The 20,952-nt window shown below is 39.1% G+C and overlaps 1 protein-coding gene across 3 annotated transcripts in view; it reads left to right on the top strand.

The window, feature by feature from the left end:
• LOC106095073 (hemicentin-1) overlaps nucleotides 1–7,413 on the top strand; it is a 167,077-nt gene extending 159,664 nt beyond the window's left edge. For all 3 annotated transcript variants that reach the window (XM_059362944.1, XM_059362941.1, XM_059362950.1), the window contains one exon: nucleotides 5,338–7,413. In XM_059362944.1, the coding sequence (XP_059218927.1) occupies nucleotides 5,338–5,663 (326 nt within the window). In that variant the 3' untranslated portion in view covers nucleotides 5,664–7,413. The remainder of the gene's footprint in view (nucleotides 1–5,337) is intronic.
• The last annotated feature ends 13,539 nt before the right edge of the window (nucleotides 7,414–20,952 follow it).

The following is a 20,952-nucleotide window of genomic DNA, read 5'->3' as shown; positions in this document are numbered from 1 at the left end:
TACATCGACAGATCGACCTATATGGCCGCTATATCCAAATCTAAACTGATTTGGGCCAAATTGAAGACGAATGTCGAAGGGCCTAACACAACTCACTATCCCAAATTTCAGCAAAATCAGATAATAAAAGTGGCTGTTAAGGGCCTAAGACCCTAAATCGGCGGATCGGTCTATATGTGGGCTATATCAAGATATAGTCCGATACAGCCCATCTTCGAACATAACCTGCTTATGGACAAAAAAAGAATCTCTGCAAAGTTTCAGCTCATTAGCTCTATTTTTAAAGCCTGTAGCGTGATTTCAACAGACAGATGGACGGACATGGCTAGATCGTCTTAGATTTTTACGCTGATAAAGAAAATATATACTTTTTAGGGTCAGAAATGGATATTTCGATGTGTTGTAAACGGAATGACAAAATGAATATACCCCCAACCTTCGGTGGTGGGTATAAAAACGAATAAGGAAGTAGTAAAATTACATTTTAAACGCTTGCAAATTTTTGACTGTCGTAAATCTTTGTTCCAAATTTCAGCTAAATCGGATGAAAATTGGAACTTGTAAGGGCTGAAGAAGTCATATCCGGGGCTATCAAATATGGGGGCTATATCTGTTTACAGACCGATTTGAATGATACTTGGCATGGATGTTGGAAGTCATAACTTAAGTCCTTGTTGCAAGCCAAATCGTATGAAGATAGAGGCTTCTACGGGATCAAGAATTCAATCCGGGTATCGATTTATATGGGGGCTATATCTGTTTATAGGGCGATTCAGATCATACCTGGCTGAATGTTGAAAGTCATAACTCAAATTTTTTGTTCCAAATTGCAACCAAATCGAATGAAAATTGAGAATTTTTAGGGCTCAAGAAGTCAAATGCCGTTATCCGGTTATATCTGTTTATAGACCGATTCGAATTGTACTTAACACCGATGTTGAAAGTCATAATTCAAGTCTTTGTTCCAAATTTCAGCCAAATCGAATGTTGTTGGAAGTCATACCAGAACGACATGTGCAAAATTTCAGCCAAATAGCATAAGAATTGCGCCGCCTAGGACTCAAAAATTCAAATCAGGAAATTGGTTATATGGCAGCTATATCAGAATAGAGACAGATTAATACCATACTTAAGACATTTGTTGAAAGTCATGCCAAACCGATATGTGCCAAATTTCAGCCAAATCTGATGAGAATTGCGCCCTCCAGGAGCTCAATTAGTCTAATCGAGAGATCGGTTTATATAGCGTCTTATCATTTTGCAGACAGATGTAGATCGTACTTAGCACAGTTGTTTGAAGTCATACCAAAGCGATATTTGCAAAATTTCAGCGAAAACCGATAAGAATTGCGCCCTCAAGAAGCTCAAAAATTGTAATCGGGAGATCGGTTTATATGGCGGCTTTATCAGGTTATAGACAGATTTAAATCATAATTAGCGCAGTTTTTGGAAGTCATACCAAAACGATATGTGGAAAATTTCTGCCAAATCCGATAAAAATTTTCCCCTCTAGAAGCTCAAGTAGTCTAATTGGGATATCGTTTTATATGGCAGCTATATCAGGTATAAACTGATTTAGACCATACTTAGCAGAGTAATTGGAAGATATACCAAAACACCTTACGCATTTTCAGCCAAATTGGATAAGAATTGAATAAGGGTGTACTCTGAAGAACTTGGACTGGTCACGTCGAGAATGTTTACCGACCACTGCGGTGTGTATCATGGTGGAATGGTTAAGAGTTTTTCTGAACTCAAAAACCGTCCTCGACTGTCGTAGAAGTTAAAATGCAAGTTTTTTGCAACTTTTGCCCACGAACATTCCACTAAGGTACAGGGGCAACGAGATGGCTGAACTGTTCAATATTTATCTGTTCAGGGTTCTGGGGAACTGGAATATGTGGGTAAGCCTATAGGCAACGAATGATCGATGGTCACAAGGAGGGGACTGTGAGCATTCCAAAACTATGTGGCCTAAACTAGACTTGAAAAGGTCTACCGCTTTGCTGTCATGGCTAGAACAGACGTCTTAGTCATTGTTTCCGTCATGACAGGTCACCGTCTAATCGGAAAACATGCTGACAAATAGACTGAAGTTGTCAATTACGACTTTTGCAGAAGCTGAGTGAGGACATCGAAGAAGAAGAGACTATAGAACACTTTCTATGTGTATGTCCTGCACTGGCAATCAGAAGAAATTCCACTATAGGTTCTCGTTTCTTTGAGAGCCTGTCTGATTTAGCGGATGTGAACATTCGCAAGTTATTGGGCTTTTTAAAGCGATATGGATGGTTCAACGGTAGGAACTACAATAGAAGGCATCTTCCTTCTTCTGTTCCTGTGGTATCACAATGAACGAAAACGTCTAAGTGAGTCTGATGGCAGACAGCCACTTAAACTTAACTTACCAACTATTGGGTTGCCCAAAAAGTAATTGCGGATTTTTCTTATAGTCGGCGTTGACAAATTTTTTCACAGCTTGTGACTCTGTAATTGCATTCTTTCTTCTGTCAGTTATCAGCTGTTACTTTTAGCTTGCTTTAGAAAAAAAGTGTAACAAAAGTATATTTGATTAAAGTTCATTCTAAGTTTTATTAAAAATGCATTTACTTTCTTTTAAAAAATCCGCAATTACTTTTTGGGCAACCCAGTATATTATATATGCATACTAGCTGACCCGGGCCCGCTCCGCTACGCTTTCTTTTACTTTATATGGCACAAAAAACTTCCTTGGAAATTTTTTTCGATAATTAAAGAGCTTTTAGTTAAATACCATGCTACGAAAATAGTATATCGCTTGACTAACAATTTAACAATATAAGTGCCTTTGTCCGAATCCCATATGATCTTTATTGGTCGACGAATTTAAGTTTGGATGTACTTTTTACTTTATTTCAGCCCGCTACTCTCACGATATCTGATTTAGGGGTGTTTTCGGGGGTGAGGTGGTCCCCCAGGCACTTGGCCCTGAAAAAATATCAGCATCGTGCTCTTCTTTGAAAAACCATTTATTTAAACCCCATATTGTCATTGGTTTAGGGGAATTTACACGATGAGGCGTCCCGCAAACACATGGCCCAAAATAGGTTATCAAATTCGTTTTCTAATCTTAAATACCACATATTGGCATGGTCGACAATTTTTTACTCCTTGCGGGGTGTTTTGGGGAAGGGGTGATTCCCTTAATACATGGTCCTAAATTTTGATATCAAATTCGTATTCTACTCCCAAATACCTTTATTTGAGCCCCATTTTGCGATGGTCACTAAAAAATTGCTGCTTGTGGGGTATTTTGGGAAAGGGGTTGACCCCCAGAAAATTGGTCCGGAAAGTGGGTATCAATTCTTGCTCTACCTTCCAATACCTTTCATTTAAGCTCCACATTCACATGGTCGGTATATATGGCCGATTTAGGGGTGTTTTGGGGATAAGGGTGGTTGTCCAAACACTAAGCCCGGAAAATATATCAGCGACCCATATATCTAAATATCATTTATTTTAACCCCATTTATTTTATCCTCATAATTGGATATTAAGTTCGTTTTTAAATCTCATTTAAACTCCTTATTGCAAAAGTCAGCAAATAGGTCCGGTTTGGGGTATTGGCCCTAAAAACTATAAATATTTAGTTCCACTCTCTTAACGGCACAAATTGTCTTGGTGAGCAAATATGTCCTATTTGGGGGTTGTTAAGGTGGTGGGACGTCCCGTAGACAGTTGGTCCCTAATGGTGATATCAGATACGTGGTCTACTCCCAAATACCTTTAATTGAGCCACATATTTCCATAGTCGGCAAACATGACCGGCTTGGGGGGTGTTTTGGGTGATGGGCGGCCACTCAGTGAGTTGGCCTTGAAAATATATATCGGATTCGTGTTCCACTTTAAAAACATATTGCAATAGTCAGAAAATACTTACTATTTGGGTGGTGTTGTGGGGGTGGAGTGGCCTCGCAGACACTTTTCCCAAATATTGATATCATATTCGTGCTTTACTCCCAAAGACCTTTCATTTGAGCCCCATTTTACTATAGTAAATTTGTCCCCTTTGGAGGATGTTTTTGGGAAGAGGCGGCCCCCCAAACACTTGGTCCCATATTTTGGTATTAGATTCTACTTCTACACTCAAAAACCTTTTATTTAAGTTCCATGTTCCCATGGTCAGTAAATAAGTCCTGTTTGGGGATGTCCGTCCGTCTGCCGTCCGTCTGTCTGTCGAAAGCACGCTTACTGCCGAAGGAGTAAAGCTAGCCGCTTGAAATTTTGCACAAATACTTCTTATTAGTGTAGGTCTGTTGGTATTGTAAATGGGCCATATCGGTCTATGTTTTGATATAGCTGCCAAATAAACCGATCTTGGGTCTTGACTTCTTGAGCCTCTAGAGTGCGCAATTATTATCCGATTGGAATGACATTTTGCACGACGTGTTTTGTTATGATATCCATCATCATTGCCAAGTATGGTTCAAATTGGTCCATAACCTGATATAGCTGTCATATAAACCGATCTTGGGTCTTGACTTCTTGAGCCTCTAGAGTGCGCAATTCTTATCCGATTTAGCTGAAATTTTGCATGACGTATTTTATTTTTACGTTCAACAACTGTGTCAAATAAGGTTTAAATCGGTTCATAACCTGATATAGCTGCCATATAAACCGATCTGGGATCTTGACTTCTTGACCCCTAGAGGTCGCAATTATTATCCGATATGCCTGAAATTTTGTACGACGTATCCTCTCATGACCATCAACAAACGTGTTTACTATGTTCTGAATCGGTCTATAGCCCGATACAGATCCCATAAAAATCGTTCTCTCTATTTTACTTCGTGAGCCCCAATGGGCGCAATTCTTATACGAATTGGCTGAAATTTTACACAGGTCTCCAACATATAATGTAATTGTGGTCCGAACCGGACCATATCTTGATATCGTTTTAATAGCAGAGCAACTCTTTTCTTATATCCTTTTTTGCCTAAGAAGAGATGCCGGGAAAAGAACTCGACAAATGCGATCCATGGTGGAGGATATATAAGATTCGGCCCGGCCGAACTTAGCACGCTTTTACTTGTTATATATAAGATATAAGTAAAGAAGAAGGTCCTTAAATCCACTTGCCGTTAGCATTGGCTTGTCTCACTCAGCATATCAAATTATCAATGCTATCATTAGCAATGTTTCAAGCTTGAAAAAACCATAATCCCCAATAACGTTTAACACTCCATTCACATATTTGATTTACTTCCCATTAAAAAAAAAATTATGATAAAACACTTCTAAATTAAAATTTGTAGCATCATTTTAAAATAAAACGTAAAAAACAATCTCTCATTTTAGGTGAACATCCGGAGGCCATGCAGACAGGTTCTTCCGGTTGCCAATACTCATGGCTGACAATAGTCCTGCTGATAACTCACGTATTTTTCTACAAGCAGCAATCAATGACATGGAATCCATCAACAAGGACAAAAGCCTCCAACGCCACAACGTACAAAACTCCATTAGCAAAACGCAACACCATGCCCAGGGCCACCCCCAACACGTTTAAGACCATTTGCCCACCCAACCAAGCCGAAAGGACACATGAATCATGCTTTTCACACGAAGATTTACGTAATTTTAAAAATCAATATGGCTTACCTGGCCAAAGGACATTCTGCTGACACCGTACCAATCATTAGCATCACGTCCAACAACTGCAGCAGTAGCGGGCCATCTGGGTGTGTCCGAGTCAAAAGTCTATAAAAAATATTTAGAGATTGAAAAATATTTGAATTTTATTGGTACTTAAGTGAAAGATACAAATTAAGTAGACACGTTTTATAATCATATTTGTAAAGATAAGAGAGAACATTTTGTGTAATAACTCCAAAGAAATGCAAATATCGGAGAGAAAGAGAAACCCAATATTTGATGATTATAACACAAATTCAATTTCTGAACAGCAAATAAGTATTACCGATCTAAGGAGCTATAAAAGGAGCATTTCCTTAAACGAAAGTGATTCCATTTTCTGTAAGAGTTTCTCAAAACCAACGAATATTTCGTTAATACGAGTAATGCCACTCAAAAGACATAGCTATTTATGTGTGCATTAAGAAAAAAAATCTCAAAATCTACTTAAATTTTGTAATGTCTTTAAATTAAAATATTCATTATATCCAAAAGCATAGGATGAAGGGTATATACCTTAGAATGATGACTTTTTCATTTTTTCTCAACAAGTAAAAAGGCGTTAAGTTCGGCCGGGCCGAACTTTGGATACCCACCACCTCGGTTATATATGTAAACCCCCTTTTGCCAAAATCCGGCGAAGCATGCATACCTTATGCCTCATAGCCGCTATATCGAAATATGTTCCGATTTGGATCAAATACTAATGAGTACAAGTCAGTATTCAAGTGTGTATAACAAAATATTGGTCTTTTTAGTAGCTATATCTAAAAATAAACCGATCTGAACCATATATGTCACGGATGTCTAACATAAGTCAATGTGTCGAATTGCAGTCGGACTTTACGCTTTTTATGGGGCCAAGGCATTAAATCGAGATATTGGTCTAAATGGTAGCTATATCCGAATGTAGACCGATTTGGGCCAAGTTGCAGAAAACTATCGAAGAGCCTAATAAAACTCACTGTAACAAATTTCGGCGACATCCGATTTCGCTAAAATTTGGGTCAGCGATTTGAGTTAGGCTTTTCGACATCCTTGTCTCATATGGTTCAGATCGGTCTTTATTTGGATACTAACTGGACAGGGCCCTCTCCGCTGCGCCTTCTTTCACTCTCATAATTTATCTGAGCCCTATACGGTCAGGTCAGGAAATAAGTCCTGTTTGGAGGTGTCAGTACGGTCTTTCAGTTATTTCGCCCCAATGTGGATATTATGCTCTTCTCCCAAATACCTTTCATTGGAGCCTTATATTGCTATGGTCGGTAAATATGTCCGGTATGGTGGTGTTTTTGGAGGGTGAGGCAGATCCCCATATATCAGATTCGTGCTCTGGTCTCAAATACCTTTCATTTGAGTCCCATATTGTCATTATATTCCAAAACCACCAGCCAAATGCTTGTGGTTTTGAAGGTGGGGCGGCCCCCTAGATATCCCACTCATCTCCGAGATCTGGTCTTTTTGGAAATGGGGTAAGGGGAGGGTTCGCCCATTCAAGTTTGGATGTTAGATCAACATCATTCCCTTGGATTTGGTGGTGGATTGGAGTAGCCAAACTCTTTGCCCCGAAAGTGGATATCAGATTCATACTCCACTCCCAAAAACCACATTGGAGCTACATATTGCTATAGTCGGTACATATGTGTGGTTTAGGGGAAGTTTATGAGGTGAGTCGTCCCTGAAACACTTGGCCATGAAACAGATAGAGATTTGAGCCCCTTTTTGCTATAATCCACAAATATGTCCAGTTTGAAGGACATATTTGTAAAGGGGGGGGGGGGGGGGGGGGGGGGGGGATTTTATGTGATGGCACGACCCCCAAACATTTGGCCTCAAAATTGGATATCAAATTCGTTTTCTACTATCAAATGCCTATTATTTATCGCCATAGTAGGCAATCATGACCGGTTTGAAGGGAGTTTAGAGGCGGACCCTGAAGTAATATCAGCATCGTGCTAGAGCACGATTTTGTTTGAGCCCTATAATGTTCAAACATTTTGAAGGAGGCTATCAAGATATTCAGGGCTACGGGTCTCATTCAGTTTCACACCAATTACTTTTTTTGTATTGGTTACCTACATTCAAAATCATATTTCAAAGCGACCACTTGGGATACTACATTCTTAAAGATCCACTGGTCCTCCTGTGTCCATCCCAATTTGAGGGTAAAAAGTGTACTCTACTACCAAAGACCTTTTATTTCTGTCCTATTCTATCCTGATCGGCCTTCATATATTATTTCAAATTCATGTATTATTTTAAATTCCATTTTCTTAAGTAGTATAGGGAGATGGAGATTGCTCTCTGATTCGTCCTTTCCATATATTCTCGGTCATCATACATTACAGTATGGCGTTGCATTTACTGGGAGGAGAGGGTCGGTCCCCCCGACGCTAATAACCAAACGACAATTTATTGTTGCGTTATACTGTACTGCGGAACGGTAGGACGTAACCCAGACACATGAATTCTTATACCAACGTTAGATTCGAAATATACTGTCATAGACCTTTCTTTTAATTGACATATTATCCCGATCGATCTACACGTGCTATTGAAGGGTATTTAGTGGATGGGCCGGTCCCAGACTCTGTCCTAATTGTCCATGTCAGATTCGTAGTCAACTCCCAAAGACCTTTCATTCGATATCCATTTTGTGACGTTGGACATTTATGCCTGCTTTGAGGTTTTTGGGGTTGGGGAGGCCCGATGGGTACTCAGCTTCCAAATGTGTACTCAGCTTCCACATATCTTTCGTTTGATACCCATATTATCCCAATTGGTAAACATGTCCTGTTGAGGGGTCTAGGGGGTGGGGAGGCGCATTAGACACCAAAGAATAAAGTTTTATATCATTGGACTCTAACTTTTATATAGCTTTCATTAGATATCCATATTTTCCCAAACGGTAAATTTGTCCTGCTGGAGGGTTTTAAGGGGTGGGGAGGGCTCTCGGACACCAAAGAAAACTGTTTGTGTTAGATTTGTATTCTACTTTTAAATACCCTTCACTTGATACCCATATTGCTCAAAGCAGTGAAAGTGTCCTCTTGGGTGGTGTTTTTGGGGTGGGGGCCCCCGATACTTAGGGTAACATTTCAACGCCAAGTTCTTATTATACAGGGTGGCTGATGAATATTGCTACAATGATGAATATTGCTACATTTTTTTTTCGGTGTATGGAATACATTTTTCTTTTATTCATGTTAAATTAAATTATTAAATTAATTATTAAATTATTATTAATTAAATTAATTAATTAATTAATTAAATTAATTATTAAATTATTATTATTAAATAGAAAAAAAGTTATTACATTTTTTTTTGGTAGCGGCTTTCATCAGCCACCCTGTACTTTTAAATATCTTTCACTTGATACCCATTATGCCCAAAGCGACGAAAGTGTCCTCTTGGGGAGCTGTATCGGGCTAAAGACCGATTCAGACCATAATAAACACGTATGTTAATGGTCATAAGAGGATCCGTAGTACAAAATTGCTGGCAAATCGGATAATAAATGCGACCTCTAGAGGCTCAAGAAGTCAAGATCCCAGATCGGTTTATATGGCAGCTATATCAGGTTATGAACCGATTTAAACCTTATTTGACACAGTTGTTGGATATCATAACAAAACACGTCGTACAAAATTTCATTCCAATCGGATAAGAATTGCGCACTCTAGAGGCTCAAGAAGTTAAGACCCAAGATCGGTTTATATGCCAGCTATATCAGGTTATGGAACGATTTGAGCCATACTTGGCACAGTTGTTGGACATCATAGCAAAACACGTCGTGAAGAATTTCATTTCAATCGGATAAGAATTGCGCACTCTAGAGGCTCAAGAAGTCAAAACCCAAGATCGGTTTATATGGCACCTATATCAAAACATTGACCGATATGGCCCATTTACAATTCCAAATTCCAAATGTCCCGACAATCAAGAATATATATACTTTATGAGGTCTCAGACGAACATTTCGAGTAGTTACAAACAGAACGACTAAACTAGTATACCCCCCATCCTATGGTGGAGGGTATAAAAAAAATTGTTATGCCATATTGTCCCATTCGGTACAATATCCGTTCGGGTGGCTTTTGGGATGGCGCGTTCCCCTAGTTTATTTGACCCCAAATTTTTTTTTTCCAATTTCGTTTTTTTTTGGGAAACCGTAAGGTGGCATAAAAAATTTCGCTTAAATCGGTGCACGCATTTCCGGGATCAGGCGTTTTTGAAAAATGTGGTAAGGGGGAGGGTCCGCCCAAACAAATAAACAACCAAGCAAACAAAGCGTAACCATTTCATTTTTGTATAATAGAAGAAGATAATAGATAGCTGTCACAAATCCAATATTTGCTCTACAAAACTGCACAAAATATTTTTTTGTCCGTAAACAGGGCATATAGACCGATCCCGTGATTTAGGGTCTTTGGCTCATAAAAACAACATTTATTATTTGATTCTGAAATGTGAGGCACTGAGTTCTGTCAGGCCCTTCAACGTCCTTCTCCAACTTGGCCCAGATAACATTAGGCCATAAAACACGCATTTATTGCATCGATTTTGCCAAAATTTGAGACAGTGAGTTGCGTTGGGCCCTTCGACATTATTCTTCAATTTGGATCGGTCCAGATTTGGATATAGTTGTCATATAGACTCATCTCTCGATTTAAGGTCTTGGGCCCATAAAAGGCGCAATTATTTTCCGATTTTGGGGCTGTGAGTTGTGTTAGGCCAGTCTACTTCCTTCTTCAGTTTGGCCTAGATCGGTTGAGTTTTTGATATAGTTGCCGTATAGACCTATCTCTCGATTTAATGTTTTGGGCCCATAAAAGGCGCATTTATTATCGGTTCTCGCCAAAATTTAAGATCGTGTGCTGTGTTAGGGACTTCGATATCCTTCTTCAATTTGGCCCAGTTCGGTCCAGATTTGGATATAGCTGCCATATAGACCGATCTGCCGAGTTTGGGTTTTGGGCCCATAAAAGGCGCATTTATTGTTTTTTTTTCCAGAAATTTGGGACAGTGAGTTAAGATAGGCCTCGTGATATCTATTTGGAATATGGTATAGATCGTTCTTGATTTTTATACCCTCCACCATAAGATGGGGGGTATACTAATATCGTCATTCTGTTTGTAACTACTCGAAATATTCGTCTGAGACCCCATAAAGTATATATATTCTTGATCGTCGCGACATTTTATGTCGATCTAGCCATGTCCGTCGGTCCGTCTGTCCGTCCGTCCGTCTGTCCGTCCGTCCGTCTGTCTGTCGAAAGCACGCTAACTTCCGAAGGAGTAAAGCTAGCCGCTTGAAATTTTGCACAAAAACTTCTTATTAGTGTAGGTCGGTTGGTATTGTAAATGAGTTTTGTTACGACATCCAACAACTTTGCCAAGTATGGTTCAAATCGGTCCATAACCTGATATAGCTGCCATATAAACCGATCTTGGGTCTTGACTTCTTGAGCCTCTAGAGTGCGCAATTCTTATCCGATTGGAATGAAATTTTGCACGACGTGTTTTGTTATGATATCCAACAACTGTGCCTAGTATGGTTCAAATCGGTTAATAACCTGATATAGCTGCCATATAAACCGATCTGGGATCTTGACTTCTTGAGCCTCTAGAGCCTCTAGAGGTAGCAATTATTATCCGATTTGCCTGAAATTATGTACTACGGATCCTCTCATGACCATCAACATACGTGTTTATTATGATCTGAATCGGTCTATAGCCCGATACAGCTCCCATATAAATCGATCTCTCTATTTTACTTGTTGAACCCCCAAAGGGCGCAATTCTTATTCGAATTGGCTGACATTTTACACAGGTCTCCAAAATGTAATAATATAATAATAGCAGAGCAAATCTTTTCTTATATCCTTTTTTGCCTAAGAAGAGATGCCGGGAGAAGAACTCGGCAAATGCGATCCATGGTGGAGGGTATGTAAGATTCGGCCCGGCCGAACTTGGCACGCTTTTACTTGTTATAGCTGCCATCTCTCGATTTAAGGTCTTGGGCCCATAAAAGGCGCATTAATTTTCCGATTTCGACGAAATTCGGGATAGGGAGTTAAGTTAAACTCCTTTTTTCCATTGTTCTGCAATTTGGCTCAGATCTGTTCAGATTTTGATATAGCTGCCATAAAGACCGATTTTTCGATTGAAGGTTTTTGGCCCATAAAAGGCACATTTATTGACCGGTTTCGCCGAAATTTGGACCCATAAAACGCATTTATAATCCGATTTCGCTGCAATTTAACGCAGTGACTTTTGTTAGGCCTTTTGAAAACCGCGTCGTATATATTTCAGATCGTTCTATATTTAGATATGGCTACAAAAAAGACCAATATTTTGTTCTACAAAATTGAACAATGACTTGTACTTATTGGACCTCTCAACATCCGTGTCGAATTTGGTCCAAATCGGACCCTATTTCGATGAAGCTGATATGGGGGCATAAGTTATCCATTTTTCACCGGATTATGACAAAAGGTTTACATATATGGCCAAGGTGGTGTTTATCCAAAGTTCGGCCCGGCCAAACTTAACGCCTTTTTACTTGTTTTAATTTAAAAGGCCCCTAGGCCAAAGAAATTATTTTTTTAAATGCCAATTGAATTTTGTTTATTGTGTTTATTGTGAGCTTTTACTCTTTGTTACACTTTTAAATGGCTAAACCATACCAAACAAAAAAAAAAAAAATACAATATATACATACACATCTGTGTTATATGTGCTAAATTCACAAATCAACTAAATTATGTAAATAAATGAATGTATATACTTTGGCAACTAAATATCGCATTTTAATGTTATAAATATTCAAATAAGTCATAATGAAAAACAAGAGCAAATAAAACAATATGAAATAATTTTATGTGATGAAAATGAATATGCGTTTCAAATGAAAAGCAGATAAGGTAAGAAAATGATAAAAACTAATTTAAAAGTTAAATTATGATAGCTCAATTTTCTCAGCCCCGGCCGGCGCAGCATAACTGTAAGCACCACACACACAGGCTGCAACTTGGAGCTCCGATTTGCATCATGTTCATCGATGTCACGGGAAGCTTAGTTGAAAGGGTGCGTCCACAGGTTACGTATAGTGGAAAGCTTTGTATTTAAACGGAGTAGCTGATAATTTGGCCGGTGGCAGTCCGTGATTTCGAGAGGAGAGTCTCAGTGGGGGGTCAGGTAGCATTGACTGAGTGCCTATGATACTTGAAATGACAAGGGGACATTGAAGCCTTGAAATAGCCAATGGCCAACATCAGCGTCTGTTCCCTGGTAAGAGACAGCTGGGGGCGATAATCAGATCTTGGAGGAAGCGATTCGCGTCATCAAGGGATCCCACTTAACCCATGTGATTATGCCGCTTGGTTGATAAACAGCAACCGAAACCCCAAACAAATTACCATGAGAAACAAAAGAATATAAAACCAGTAAGGAAGGCCGGTTATGATTTATATGGGAGCTGTATCAGGCTATAGACAGATTCAGACCATAATAAACACGTATGTTGATAGTCATGAGAGGATCTGTTGTACAAAATTTCAAATCGGATAATAATTGCGACCTCTAGAGGTTCAAGAAGTCAAGATCCCAGATCGGTTTATATGGCATCTATATCAGGTTATGAACCGACTTGTACTTTATTTGACATAGTTGTTGAAAGTAACAATAAAAAACGTCTTGCGAAATTTCAGCCAAATCGGATAGGAATTGCACCCTCTAGAAGCTCAAGAAGTCAAGTCCCCACATCTGTTTATATGACAGCTATATCAGGTAATGAACGGATTTGAACCATATTTGGCACAGTTGTTGGATATCAAAATAAAATACTATGTGCCAAAATTCATTCAAATTGGATAAGAATTGCGCCCTCTAGAGGCTCAAGAAGTCAAGACAAAAGATCGGTTTATATGACAGCTATATAAGGTTATGAACCGATTTGAACCATACTTGGCACAGTTGTTGGATATAATAACAAAACACATCGTGCAAAATTTCATTTCAATCGGATAAGAATTGCGCACTCTAGAGGCTCAAGAAGTCAAAACCCAAGATCGGTTTATATGGCAGCTATATCAAAACATGGACCAATATGGCCCATTTACAATACCAACCGACCTACACTAATAAGAAGTATTTGTGCAAAATTTCAAGAGGCTAGCTTTACTCCTTCGGAAGTTAGCGTGCTTTCGACAGACAGACGGACGGACGGACAGACGGACGGACGGACAGACGGACGGACGGACAGACGGACAGACGGACGGACGGACAGACGGACGGACATGGCTAGATCGACATAAAATTTCACGACGATCAAGAATATATATACTTTATGGGACGAATCAGACGAATATTTCGAGTAGTTACAATCAGAATGACGAAATTAGTATACCCCCCATCTTATGGTGGAGGGTATAAAAAAACCTTCGTACCAAATTTCGAGAGAATCCGTTAACAAATTTTCATTTTATTGCAGTATTACTTAAAATCGGACGAACATATATATGAGAGCTATATCCAAATCTGAACCGATTTTTTCCATTTTCAATAGGCTTTGTCTGTAGACCATAAAACATTAATGAATCAAGTTTTAAGACGATCAGATTAAAACTGCGACCTGTACCTTGTACACAAATTAACATGGACAGATGGACAGACAGGCAGATGGGCATAGCTAAATCAGAAAGTGATTCTGAGTTGATCGGTATACTTATCAATGGGTCTCTCTCTCTCCACCATGGATCGCATTGTCGAGTTCTTTTCCCGGCATCTCTTCTTAGGTAAAACCTGTTTGGCTCAGTTGTTAGATATCATAACAAAATACTTCGTGCAAAATTTCATTCCAATCGGATTAGAATTGCGCCCTCTAGAGGCTCAAGAAATCAAGACCCAAGATCGGTTTATATGACAGCTATATCAGGTTATGGATCGATTTGAACCACACTTGTCACAGTGGTTGGTTGTCATAACAAAACACGTTGTGCAATATTCTTTGTGGGGCTATATTAAAGCTCATTTATTCGTGAGACACCGGCAGAAATAATGAAAATAAAATGCCAAAATTAGACTAAGCAGATGGACCATTTGAGGCCTAGTCACGGTCTACAATTGCAAGAAATAAATCTCAAATATTAAGCCATATGGACCGTACTATCGATTCAAATAAAGATTTCATGAATCTTTATACACACCATCGAAGGATGGGGGTATATTCATTGTGTCATTCCGTTTGCAACACATCGAAATATCCATTTCCGAACCTATAAGGTATATATATTCTCGATCAGCGTAAAAATCTAAGACGATCTAAACATGTTCGTCCATCTGTCTAGATATAGAGATATTTAGCTGAAACTTTGCACAGATTCTTTTTTATACCCTCCACCATAGGATGGGGGGTATACTAATTTCGCCATTCTGTTTGTACTCGAAATATTCGTCGGAGACCCCATAAAGTGTATATATTCTTGATCGTCGTGACATTTTATGTCGATCTAGCCATGTCCGTTCGTCCGTCTGTCTGTCGAAAGCACGCTAACTTCCGAAGGAGAAAAGCTAGCCACTTGAAATTTTGCATAAATACTTCTTATTAGTGTAGTTCGGTTGGTATTGTAAATGGGCCATATCGGTCCATGTTTTGATATAGCTGCCATATAAACCGATCTTGGGTCTTGATTTCTTGAGCCTCTAGAGTGCGCAATTCTTATCCGATTGGAATGAAATTTTGCACGACGTGTTTTGTTATGATATCCAACAACTGTGCTATGTATGGATCCAATCGGTCCATAACCTGATATAGCTGTCATATAAACCGATCTTGGGTCTTGACTTCTTGAGCCTCTAGAGGGCGCAATTCCTATCCGAATTGGCTGAAATTTTGCATGACGTATTTTATTCTTACTTTCAACTACTGTGTCAAATAAGGTTCAAATCGGTTCATAATCTGATAAAGCTGTCATATTAACAGATATGGAGACTTGACTTCTTGAGCTTCTAGAGGGCGCAATTCCTATCCGATTTGGCTGAAATTTTGCATGACGTATTTTATTCTTACTTTCAACTACTGTGTCAAATAAGGTTTAAATCCGTTCATAACCTGATAAAGCTGTCATATAAACCGATCTGGGATCTTGACTTCTTGAGCTTGTAGAGGGCGCAATTATTATCCGGTTTGCCTGAAATTGTACGAGGGATTCTCTCATGACCATCAACATACGTGTTTAGTATGCTCTGAATCGGTCTATAGCCCGATACAGCTCCCATATAAATCGATCTCTCTATTTTATTTCTTGAGCCCCCAAAGGGCGCAATTCTTATTCGAATTGGCTGACATTTTACACAGGTCTCCAACATATAATTTAATTGTGGTCCAAACCGGACCCTATCTTGATATCGCTCTAATAGCAGAGCAAATCTTTTCTTATATCGTTGTTTGCCTGACAAGAGATGCTGGGAGAAGAACTCGACAAATGCGATCCATGGTGGAGGGTATATAAGATTCGGCCCGGCCGAACTTAGCACGCTTTTACTTGTTTCTCCATAAGCAGGTTAAGGCCGAAGACGGGCTATATCGGACTATATCTTGATATAGCCCCCATATAAACCGATCCTCCGATTGAGGGTTTTAGGCCAGTAAAAGCCGCATTTATTATTCGATTTTGATGAAATTTGGGACAGTGAGTTGTGTTAGGCCCCTCCACATCTTTCTTCAATTTCTTCAAATCGGTCCAGATTTGAACATAGCTGCCATATAGACCGATCCGCCGATTTAGGGTCGTAGGCCCATTAAAAACACATTTTCCGATTTTGCTGAAATTTGGGACAGTGAGTTGTGTTAGGTCCTTCGATATTCTTCTTCAATTTGTCACAGATCGATTAAGATTTGCATATAGCTGCTTATAGACCGATCTTTCGATTTAAAGTTTTGGGGCCATAAAAAGCGCATTTATTGTCAAATTTAGACGAAATTTGATACAGGGACTTATGTTAGGCTTCTCGACATCCGTGTCGTTCAAATCGGTTTATTTTTATACCCTCCACCATAGGAAAGGGGTACACTAATTTCGTCACTCTGATTGTAACACCTCGCAATATGCGTCTGAGACCCCATAAAGCACATATATTCTTGATCGTCATGTCATATTAAGTCGATCTAGCCATGTCCGTCCGTCCGTCTGTCTGTCGAAAGCACGCTAACTTTCGAAGGAGTAAAGCTAGCTGCTTAAAATTTTGGACAAATACTTTTTATTAGTGTAGGTCAGTTGGGATTGTAAATAGGCCAAATCGGTCCGTGTTTTGATATAGCTGCCATAAAAACCTATCTTGGGTCTTGACAACTTGAGCCCACGCAGCACGCTCTTACTTGTTGGATATAGCTACTAAAAAGACCAATATTTTGTTATACACAATTGAAAAATGACTTGTACTTATCAGTATTTGGTCGAAATCGGAACATATTTCGATATAGCTGCTATGGAGCATAAGGTATACATTTTTCACCGAATTTTGACGAAAGGTGGCTTACATACATACCCAGGGTGGTGGATATCCAAAGTTCGGCCCGGCTGAACTTAACGCCTTTTTACTTGTTTTATCCATAAGCAAGTTAAGTTCACAGATGGGCTATATCGGACTATGTCTTGATCTAGCCCCCATATAACCGATCCGCCGATTTAAGGTCCTAGGCCCATAAAAGCCACATTTATTATCCGATTTTGTTGAAATTTGAGACAGTTAGTTGTGTTAAGCCACTCGACATCCTTCTTTAATTTGGCCCAGATCGGTTCAGATTTGGATATTGAGAAATTTGGGACAGTGAGATGTGGTAGGGCCTTCGACATCTTTCTGAAATTTGGCCCAGATCCGTCCAGATCTCTGGGTTTAAAATCTTGGCCCCATGATAGGCGCATTTATAATTCGACTTCGCTGCAATTTGATGCAGTGACTATTGTTAGACTTTTCGACATCCTTGTCGTATATGGTTCTGATCGGTCTATATTTTTGATATGGCCACCAAAAAGACCAATATTTGTTCTACAAATTTGTAAAATGACTTGTACATATTGGACCACTCAATGTCCGTGCTGAAATAGGTCCAAATCGGACCATATTTCGATAAAGCTGCAATGGGTGCATAAATTATGCTTTTTCACCGGATAATGACTAAAAGTGGTTTAATTACCCTTGGTGGTGGGTATCGAAAGTTCGGCCCGGCCGAACTTAACGCCTGTTTACTTGTTTTTGCTGTATTGAATAACAAATTTCGTTGAGTGTATACATGTTTAAATCGTTTCTATCGATTTTGACTTGAAGTCTTAAAAGTGTTAAAAGAGGCATCGCTGAAGATTTTCAGACATTAAACTTTACAACTATACATTCAGACATTAAACTTTACAACTATATTAAGTCTGAAGAGTAAAACTTCAAAAAAGACAAAATAGAAATTAATATTTATATTTCAACTGTTCTATTGAACAGACTTCTTTTGCGTCCGTTTGCCGTTTGGGAAATTCATTCATTTTTGCATTATCCACGATAAAACAAAGCCACAGAATTGAATAACGCCACATTACAATTTGATAATGATTGGTGACAGCACAGCCACATAAATCGTATTTTGAATTGAGGGTAATTTCCTACAAAGCCATTATATTGCATTCACTGCAAGCAATTCGTGTAGAATTTCATCAGATTGAAAATTTCAATTGATTGTATGTGTAGGCGAAAAATCCTGTCTGCATAAAAATGAAAAATAAAACAAAAGAGCTGATGGGATTCAATTGGGATTAAAGTACATTTTGCCTAAAACCCTATATCGCATGTACATATATATGAAATGTTATAAATGTTTGCGGTTTTATATATGTGAACGTCAATTTCGAAATTATCCTACATGCAGCGTGGCAAGCATTGATTTTGAGCTTACATTTGATGGATATACAAAAATTTTGCGACCATTTTTGCGAGGGATATGGTTTGAAATTAATTGATAATAGTGTTTGACAAAACGCCTTAGGTTTCACTTAACAAGTTGTTGTAGTGGTGTAACATTTCTGATAAACGACCGTTAAATTGCATACCCACCACCTCGTGTATATAGGTAAATCCCATTTCGTCACAATCCGGTGAAAATTGGATAACTTAAGCAACCAAACTCGGCACGGACATTGAGTGGTCTAATACATATGTCACTATTCAATTTTGTAGAATAAAATATTGGTCTCTTTGGCAGATATATCCAATTATAAACCGATCTGAACCTTATTAAGGTCGGATATTGTGAGGCTCAGAAAAACCTACTGTTTCAAATTTTAGCTAAATCTGGTCATAAATAAAGCTTTTATGGGCTTCAGTACCCTTTTAGGCAGATCGGTCTATATGGCAGCTATATCTAAATATAGTCATATCTGAACCATATTTAAGTCGGATGTTGGGAGGTCTTAACCTACTCACTAATTCAAATTTCAAGGAAATCGGGCAATAAATAAAGCTTTTATTGGCTTCAGACCCCTTATCGGCAGATCGGTCTATATGGCAGCCATATCTAAATATAGTCCAATCTGAACCATATTTAGGTCGGGCATCAAGAGGCTACCAATAACTCACTATTTCCAATTTTAGCGAAATCAGTTAAAAAATAAAACTTTTATGGGTTTCAGACCCCTTATCGGCAGATCGGTCTATGTGACACCTGTGTCTAACTATAGCCCGATCTGTGTCATATTTAGGTCGGATGTTGGGGGGCCTTAAACTCCGCACTATTCCAAATTTCAGCAAAATCGGATAAAAAATAAAACTTTTATGGCCTTCAGACCCTCTATCGGTAGATCGGTCTAAATGGCAGCTATATCTAAATATAGTCCGAACTGAACCATACTTAGGTCGGGTATCAGGAGGCTTAAAATAACCCAAATCAATTGGCAGATCGCTTGACATGGCAGCTATACCTGAATATAGACCGATCTGAATCATATTCGAGTCGGATATAGGGAGGCTTACAAAAACTCACTGTTTTTTTATACCCACCACCGACGGATGGGGGTATATTCATTTTGTCATTCCGTTTGCAACACATCGAAATATCCATTTCCGACCCTATAAAGTATATATTTCTTGATCAGCGTAAAAATCTAAGACGATTTAGACATGTCCGTCCGTCTGTCCGTCTGTCTGTTGAAATCACGCTACAGTCTTCAAAAATAGAGATATTGAGCTGAAACTTTGCACAGATTCCACAGCCACATTTATTGTCCGACTTTGCTGAAAATTAAGACAGTGAGTTGTCTTAGACCCTTCGCCATCTTCCTTCAATATGGCTCAGATCGGTTCAGATTTGGATATAGCTGCCATATAGACCGATCCTCCAATTTATTGTCTTAGGCCCATAAAAGCCACATTTATTATCCGATTTTGCTGAAATTTGGGACAGTGAGTTGTGTTCGACCCTTCGACATCTTCTTTCAATATGGCTCAGATCGGTTCAGATTTGGATATAGCTGCCATATTGACCGATCCTCTAATTTAGGGTTTTAGGCCCATAAAAGCCACTTTTATTATCCGATTTTGCTGAAATTTGGGACAGTGAGTTGTGTTCGACCCTTCGACATCTTCTTTCAATATGGCTCAGATCGGTTCAGATTTGGATATAGCTGCCATATAGACCGATCCTCCAATTTATTGTCTTAGGCCCATAAAAGCCACATTTATTATCCGATTTTGCTGAAATTTGGGACAGTGAGTTGTGTTAGGCCTTCAACATTCTCCGTCAATTTGGCTTAGATCGGTCTAGATTTGGATATAGCTTCCATATAGACCTTTTCTCCGATTTAGGGTCTTAGGCCCACAAAAGACACATTTATTATCCGATTTTGCTGAAATTTGGGGCAGTGAGTTGTCTTAGGCCGTTCAACATCTTCCGTCAATATGGCTTAGATCGGTTCAGATTTGGATATAGCTTCCATATAGACCTATCCTCCGATTTAGGGTCTTAGGCCCATAAAAGCCACATTTATTATCCGATTTTGCTGAAATTTGGGGAAGTGAGTTGTCTTTGGCCCTTCGGCATCCTCCGCCAATATGGCTCAGATCGGTTCAGATTTGGATATAGCTGCCATATAGACCGATCCTCCAATTTAGGGTCCTAGGCTCATAAAAGCCACATTTATTATCCGATTTTGCGGAAATTTGGGGCAGTGAGTTGTGTTAGTCCCTTCAACATTCTCCGTCAATTTGGCTTAGATCCGTCCAGATTTGGATATAGCT

The sequence above is a fragment of the Stomoxys calcitrans genome, chromosome 1 (genome assembly GCF_963082655.1).
Source record: "Stomoxys calcitrans chromosome 1, idStoCalc2.1, whole genome shotgun sequence".
Classification (NCBI taxonomy): Eukaryota; Metazoa; Arthropoda; class Insecta; order Diptera; family Muscidae; genus Stomoxys; species Stomoxys calcitrans.
The sequence above is the reverse complement of the archived record's forward strand: the minus strand, read 5'-3'. Positions and strand labels throughout refer to the sequence as shown.